The 7887-nt window shown below is 37.1% G+C and overlaps 1 protein-coding gene across 1 annotated transcript; it reads left to right on the top strand.

Annotated features, from left to right (window-relative positions):
• The first annotated feature begins 401 nt into the window (after nucleotides 1-401).
• Nucleotides 402-3588, top strand: LOC147487923 (peptidase M1 family protein). The gene is made up of 4 exons (XM_086572894.1): nucleotides 402-1582; nucleotides 2123-2356; nucleotides 2467-2793; nucleotides 2997-3588. The coding sequence occupies exons 1-4, from the start codon at nucleotides 599-601 to the stop codon at nucleotides 3294-3296; spliced, it is 1845 nt and encodes a 614-aa protein (XP_086429020.1). The 5' UTR covers nucleotides 402-598; the 3' UTR covers nucleotides 3297-3588.
• Nucleotides 3589-7887: the final 4299 nt, after the last annotated feature.

Raw genomic sequence — 7887 nt, 5'->3', positions numbered from 1 at the left:
CCACAAATACTAGTTTCTTTCATTGTTGGGATAATTGTATACTTCTTCACATTTACCGCACACATAATTATTGATAGATAATTTTGTGTACGTGCTAAAGCGTAACACATGTTAATACACGACTGTTGGTTCAAGTACGCAATAAAATAACCGTAGCGAAAAGATTGAATCAATATTGTTACACTTGAATAAACTAGACAATGATATAGTCTATTTTCCTTAATTTATCTGTCTAATTATCAAAAAATTAATTAAGTCGTGGAAATAAATAAATAAATAAAATATATATATATATATATATATAAAAGCCAAATAAATTATATACTACGCTCACGCCCTGGTCCATTCCGACTGGCAGATGTGTTGATTTATAAGCATGCATGTGTTGGTGTTACAGGGGTGGGGTTTGGTAACGGAGATTTCTATGTAGGAGAAGCACAGCTACAGCGAAGGTTGTTGCTAACCAACACTGTTTCGTCCTATTTAATAAAAAATATATTTCTCGAATAAAATAAAATAAAAATCCTCTTTCAAAAACCCAGCCAAACCCCTAAAAACGCTAACCTAACCTAAATTGAGTAAATTCCCTTGTTCAATAATGGCACAACTCATCGACCCTCATTCCTACACAGACTCAACACACCCTTTAACAACAACCATCTCCTTAAATCTCTACATAGATTTCCCATCCTCCACAATCCACGCATCCTCGACTCTCACTCTTTCGAAACCACACACTGGTCCCATTTCTCTCGACACTCGATCACTCAATATCATTTCTGTCACTGACCCACTTACTCAAACCCAACTCCCTTTTCATCTCTCCCCGTTTATTGATCCCATTAAGGGTCAAAATCTCGTAGTCGTGCTGTCTAACCAAAACACATTTTGCATCAAGTACACTACCACTCCTTCGTCTTCTGCCCTTCAGTGGCTTTTGCCACCTCAGACTTTTAACAAACGGTTTCCGTTTGTTTATACTCAATGTCAATCTATTCATGCTAGGTCTATTTTCCCTTGTCAAGATACCCCTGCTGCGCGGATAAACTACTTGGCGAAGATTAATGTGCCTAGGGAGTTGTCTGCGGTTATGGCTGCAAAACATGTGGAAAGACGACCACCATTTTTTAATGAGTGTGAAATGTCTTGCGATGATGCAGTTTGGTGTGGGGAGGAGAGGATGGTAGAGGAGTTTATCATGGAACAACCAATTCCGCCTTATTTGTTTGCGTTTGCGGTTGGGGAAATTGGGTATAAGGAAGTTGGGCCGAGAACTTGGGTGTATGCGGAGTTAGCCTCGAGTGTGTTGGAAGCTGCAGCTACGGAGTTTGCGGGGACTGAGGAGATGATTAGGCAGGGTGAGAAGCTTTTTGGACCTTATGATTGGGATAGGTTTGATTTACTCGTGTTGCCACCGAGCTTTCCTTATGGTGGAATGGAGAATCCCAAGTTGGTGTTTTTAACTCCGACTGTGATTAAAGGGGATGCAAGTGGTGCTCAGGTTGTCGCTCATGAGCTTGCTCATAGTTGGACTGGTAACTTGATCACAAACAAGACTAATGAGCATTTTTGGTTGAATGAGGTATTGATTGTGCTTTTCAGTTTGTTTGTATAGATTATACTAAACATAGAATCGCATATCGGATTGGGAATATAGTTTTACTAATTTTGGTAATTATCTGAGAAGAGAAATCCCATAATACGATTATTTTTCCACTTTGCTTATTATGTTAATTGTTATCGTTTTAAAGGCTTAGATTTTTACAGTTTTTTTTTTCTTTTTTTTCCTGGAGGAATTGTAGTTTGTTATTGATGAAATTTGGTCCCAGATCCATTTGATTGAGTTTATACCAAATATTTTCCCATGGTTTTACCACGTATGAAGGGCAATAACTAGTTTTGGTTAATAATCTGAGAGAAGAAATCTCATCGGTGCTGTGTTTTTGTTTTTATCTCCTTTGCCTTTTAAATCTATGTAGAGTTGTGATTTTAGATAACTGAAATGCTCACAGTTATTTGTGTTGTAACTGCTGATTGTTAATGATGAGATGAGCTTCAAGATCCATTTGATTTAAGAAATTCAAAGTTATATAGGCGCCACTTTTTCCCTTTGTTTTCCCAGGGTTTTACAACATACGCAGAGCGTAGAATAGTTGAGGCTGTGCAGGGAGAGGAGAGGGCTGCTCTGAATGCAGGAATTGGTTGGAGGGGCTTAAACAATGAAGTGGAAAGATTCAAGGACAATTTGGAATTTACAAAGCTGAAGAACAACCAGGAAGGGGTGGACCCAGATGATGTGTATTCTGAAGTGCCATACGAAAAGGGTTATCAGTTTCTTTGGCGCATTGAGCGTCAGGTATTTTTATGCCCACAACAGTATAGCCATAGGATTTTCTGCTTCTGAAAAAAATCGGTTCGAAATTGATTCATTTTGTTTTTTTTTTTTTTTTTTTTTTTCAATTACAGATTGGTCGGCCTGCATTTGATGATTTCACTAAGACATACATTGCCACCTTTAAGTTCCAATCAATTGATACCGAAACATTTCTCAACTTCTTAAAAGTAAATGTTCCTGGAATAGAGAAGGAAATTGACTTGGATCTTTGGACTGAGGGTACTGGTATTCCCCCTGATGCTTGCGAACCTGTATCTAACATCTACGTGAAGATTTTGGGGCTTGCTAATGAGTTTAAGCTTGGGAGGATGCCATCAGAGGATGAAGTAGCAGATTGGCAGGGTCAGGAATGGGAACTTTACCTGGAGAATCTGCCCAAATCTTCTGAAGCTTCACAGGTATAGTCTCTTCTGACTTGTCTATTTGACGTCATTAGTTTGTCATTGCTTCATATGTGTACAATCCTACTGTACATGCACTTACACTAATTATCAAGTATATTCAAATTCAACTTTGCATCTGTCCAAAAATTAAAAGATAGCGTTAGACAAATGAGACCAAAGCGGGGATTTGCTTATAGCTTAAGATGATTGGTATGCAGGTCACATCTCTGGATAAACGCTATAGACTAGCAGAATCCAAGGACTATGAGGTGAAGGTTGCATTTCTGAAACTGGCAATTTGTTCTGGGTGCAAAGAGTACTATGGTGAAGTGGAAAAAACTTTGAAGGAGGTCGGTAGGATGAAGTACCTGCGCCCACTTTATACTGCTTTAGCACAATGCACTGGAAATGATGAAGCAAAGATATTAGCTAAAAGACTATTTGCTGAAGCTCGCGATAGTTATCACCCCATAGCTCAAGGTGTCGTTGAATCCATCCTTACCAAGTACCTGAGCTGAAACTAATTTCCATAAATCTGTCGCATCTAATGCCTCCCTCGGTTTTGTTAATACTGCCATTTCGTGAGACTTAGTTAGATGCTGATGCTAAATTATCAATACCATAATAACCTGAGTGGAAACTTACTGCTTTTTAACTCCTATTCTCTCTCTCCCTGTGTTTTTATCGACAATGTTATAAAAAGAAGTGATTCTGTGTTTCAAGTTGGATGCCCAGCACATTGGCTTTTGTTGGATAGTGTTCAGTTTGGAACTGATTATACTGTATATTATTTTACTTGCTTTGTCTTGCGCAGAGGAGTTTTGTATATGCAATTTACTCGATCATGTTTATGGTCTTGATATACTAAAGTCTCAAGCGTGGCCATTTAGCTTAGGCTTTATGTACGCCACCAGTTGGTCGAAAGTAGTGAAAAGATTAACATGACTGTTAAATGGTCATATTTCTTAATTCTAGAGCCTTTTGATTTTCTCTCTAGCATGTGTTGACTCTATAAAAGAAGAGAAAATTAGTACTCATCCATTAAAAAATTTGGTCACGGGCAGGAATACGTTGGCTGCGCCAGAGAGTGCATTTTATTTTTACCGTTTTGACACTGAACTGCTAATAATGCAGCTAGCCGTCGGACTGGCTTGCTAAATCGGTCCATACACTTTGAGCATTACTTGAAAAAGAAGTTGTAGTGAACATGTAATGATTTTTATTAAAGTTCAATTTAGTAAATAAAGAAATAAAGTTAATCCATAATTAAACTGAATAAACATACAAGCAAGAACGGTAGATAATAATTATCCAATAATCCTCAAGTTTTAAACGATGGATTATAATTATCAAATAATACTCAAATTTTAAAACTAATAATCCAAAGCCGAATTAGAAAATTCATCTAAACTTAATGCTCAAGACACCCCCAACAATTGATGGTTTCTACTTTCTACTATACTTTTTTCTTGGTGCTGTTTTTTTCCTGATGCTATAATGATCAGATTTGCGTCATATAGTCAACTGGCTTTGGTTTCGGTTTTAGGCCTAGTGACCGTAAAGCTAGATAAAAAAGCCCATGTTCTTCCAAGTTTCAATTTTACTGCACATCTCGTGCTACTGCGTGTGCCCACAAAAGTCAGGCATTTCTTGTGGTGGATGGAAACGGGTTTCTCATGTTTTGGCTCCAGGATTTTGCATGCTTTCGTTTGCCTAAGTTTTGGTCATATTGACTCGCGGACCGGTTGGATGGATGATTTGTGGACTGGTTGGATGGACTGCATTTTTATGAAACTGGTTTTTATACGTTATTTTATCCGAATATGTTCATCTACAACTTTCATCTCAATAACTAGTGCTGCTAATTCTTGGGCCTTATTACGAACTCTTGCTTGTGTTCTCCCAGCACGATTATGCGTATTTTAGTGTAAGTGGACGTATTTATTGGGGCCATTTTGTCTACCAAAGGCATCTCCAATGGAGAGTGTATATATACACCTCCACATAAGTGCCACTACGATTTTATGACTCCTCTTACAGATTAATAGTTTCCACATCCAAAATGGTATCCAATGCAATAAAGTTTAAGAATTTGTAAAATTTAAAAACTGAGAAAAAACGACGGTCAAAGTCCGTCGCAAGTAATTTAATTAAAAAAATAAATAAAACGCACGTCACTTTGAGTAACGTCCGTAGTTTATTAAACTGACCCAACCAATAAATGACGGTCTTTACCCGTCACAAACGTTACAATTCTAAAAAAATAAAACAGACGTGAGTTTAAGTGACGTCCGAATTTCTTTTTAATTGGGACGTTACTTCAAGTGACGCCCGAGATGTTTATTAACTAATAGCCGGATGGAGAATTCCCCACCCCCTCTATTAACTATTAACTTATCACCTGGGATTTACACCCCCTATTGGAAACATGTTTTTGACATTTAGAGTGTAAATTTTACATTTTAAACAATTTACACCCTCCATTAGAGATGCCCTGAGAAAGCCCCTTAAGTTTTTATTGATAAACAAAAAGGCCCCTTATGTTGTACACAGATCAATTTGCTTTTAGTTCTTATGATTTTGAACACCAATTCAATCCAAGAACCAGCCTACAATGACAGAAGCAATGTTCTAAAAAATGCTAGGCAGTAGTCGGGCAGTGGGAGAGTGCCTAGCGCCTAGATCGTCCAGGCGCTAGGCAATTTTTTTCAAATATATCTTATAATATATATAGTAATACACACCTATACTACAAGAAATGAAGAAAATCATTTACCATAACTCAAAAAATAAACACAAACAAAGATACTTATTACAAAAATGTGTAATAGTTTAAGAAAATCAACTTCATATAAAAACATACTCTTTCTTATAGTGGCATATAATTTACGTTGAACTTTAGTCTTTTAAACTCATTCAAATCTTAAGCCTACACGGATTTTTAATTTTCAACATTTAATCATTCAAAAAAAAAAAAAAAAAAAAAAAACTTGACTGGACTGCCTAGAGGTCGCCTAGCTGCGACCGCGCCATTAAATAGCTTGTTCAGAGTGCTCCTCAGCTCGCGCTCTCGATCGAGTAATATTACTACCTGCAAAAAAAAAAACAACAACAACAACTTGAACCACGGTGAATGTACTGAAGAAATTTCAGTAGACGAATCATAGCTTTGAGCGTGACCGCGCACTTAAATAGCGTGTTCAGAACGCGCCTCGCACTCTTGATCCAGTAACAATACTGTCTACAAAAAAAAAAACTTGAACCACGTTGTAGGCACAGAAGAAATTCCAGCTGATGAATCATAGCTTTGAGTGCAATCGCGCCCTTAAATAGCCTGTTAAGAGCGTGCTATCGATATAGTAACATACATTAATACCAAAAAAAATCCTTGAACCACGGTGAAGGCACTGAAGAAATTCCAACTGGCGAATCAAAACTTTGAGCACGACTGCACCCTTAAATAGCCTGTTCAGAGCACGCCTCGGGCTCTCGATCCAGTAACACTACTGCCTGCAAAAAAGAAAAAACTAAAACCACGGTGAAGGAACTGATGAAATTCCAGCAGACGAATCTTAGCTTTGAGCATGACTGCGCCCTTAAATAGCATGTTTAGAGCGCGCTCTCGATCCAGTAACATTACTGCCTAAAAAAAAAAAAAAACTTAGACCACGGTGAAATCACTCAAGAAATTTCAGCAGACGAATCATAACTTTGAGCGCGACTGCGCCTCACGCTTTGATCCAAAGAACATTATTGCGGTAAAAATATATATATATATATATATATATATATATATATATATATATATATATATATATATATATATATATATATGCAGCCCGACTATATATACATTATGTATATATAATGTATACATATGCAGCCCGGCTATATATACATTATTGTAGGTGAAGTTGTGGCTGCATATAGCCCGGCTCCTAAAAGGACCTTAAATAAGTATCAAATTTAAAACACCCACAACTTCACCTACAAAATGATTTAAAACCTAATATTTTGTGCATATGATCTACTAACCATAAAGAACATCTCTACAAAAATTCAAATCGTTTGATATCCTCTAACTTAGATAAAATTGTTTTCCACTTTTGAAAATATATATAAAGGTCTAGAAATGTCTAGTTTTTGCAATCATCTTTTGCCAATGTTAAAAATTGTCAAAGGAGTTGAATTTTTGTAGAGATGTTCTTTATGGTTAGTAGATCATATACACAAAAGATTAGGTTATAAATCATTTTGTAGGTAAAGTTGTGGGTGTTTTAGATTTGGTACTTATTTAAGGTCCTTTTAGGAGCCGGGCTGTATATATAGTGAACCGCGGTGAAGGTACTGAAGAAATTCCAAAAGTCGAATCATAGCTTTGAGCGTGACCGCGCCATTAAATAGCATGTTCAGAGCGCGCCTCACGCTCTCGATCCAGTAACATTACTGACTGCAAAAATAAAATAAAATAAAATTAAAAAAAAAATAAAAACATGAACCACGGTGAAGTCACTGAAAAAATTATAGCAGACAAATCATAACTTTGAGAGCAACTGCGCCCTTAAATACCTGTTCAGAGTGCTCCTTGCGCTCTTAATCTAGTAACATTACTACCTACAAAAAAAAAAAAAAAAAAACAAACTTGGACCACAGTGAAACCACTTAAGAAATTCCAACAGATGAATCATAGCTTTGAGCGGGACCATGCCCTTAAATGGATTGTTCAGAGTGTGCCTCGGCCTCGATCCGGTGACATTCTTACCGCCAAAAAAAAAAAACCTTGAACCACTGTGAAGGTACTGAAAAATTTCTAGCAGACCATATTTGAGTGCAACTGCGCCATTCAATAGTCTGTTCATAGCGCGCCTCACGCTCTCGATCCAGTAACATTATTGATTGCAAAAAAAAAAAAAACTAGAACCACGGTGAAGGCAATGAAGAAATTCCAGCTAAAGAATCAAAACTTTGAGCACGACCGCACCTTTAACTAGCCTGTTCAGAGCGCACCTCGCGCTATCAATCCAGTAACATTACTGCCTAAAAAAAAACATGAACCACGGTGAAGATACTGAAAAAATTCCAAAAGACAAATCTAGGCTTTGAGCGTGA

This window comes from Coptis chinensis, chromosome 7 (genome assembly GCF_015680905.1).
Source record: "Coptis chinensis isolate HL-2020 chromosome 7, ASM1568090v1, whole genome shotgun sequence".
NCBI classification, from domain to species: Eukaryota; Viridiplantae; Streptophyta; class Magnoliopsida; order Ranunculales; family Ranunculaceae; genus Coptis; species Coptis chinensis.
The sequence above is the reverse complement of the archived record's forward strand: the minus strand, read 5'-3'. Positions and strand labels throughout refer to the sequence as shown.

What these genes read in the sequence shown, in the direction of transcription:
- LOC147487923 (XM_086572894.1), top strand. Translation starts at nt 599, where the DNA reads ATGGCACAACTCATCGACCCTCATTCCTACACAGACTCAACACACCCT. An exon ending in AGCATTTTTGGTTGAATGAG is followed by an intron (nt 1,583 to 2,122) that starts GTATTGATTGTG and finishes TTGTTTTCCCAG; the next exon opens with GGTTTTACAACATACGCAGA. An exon ending in TTTGGCGCATTGAGCGTCAG is followed by an intron (nt 2,357 to 2,466) that starts GTATTTTTATGC and finishes TTTCAATTACAG; the next exon opens with ATTGGTCGGCCTGCATTTGA.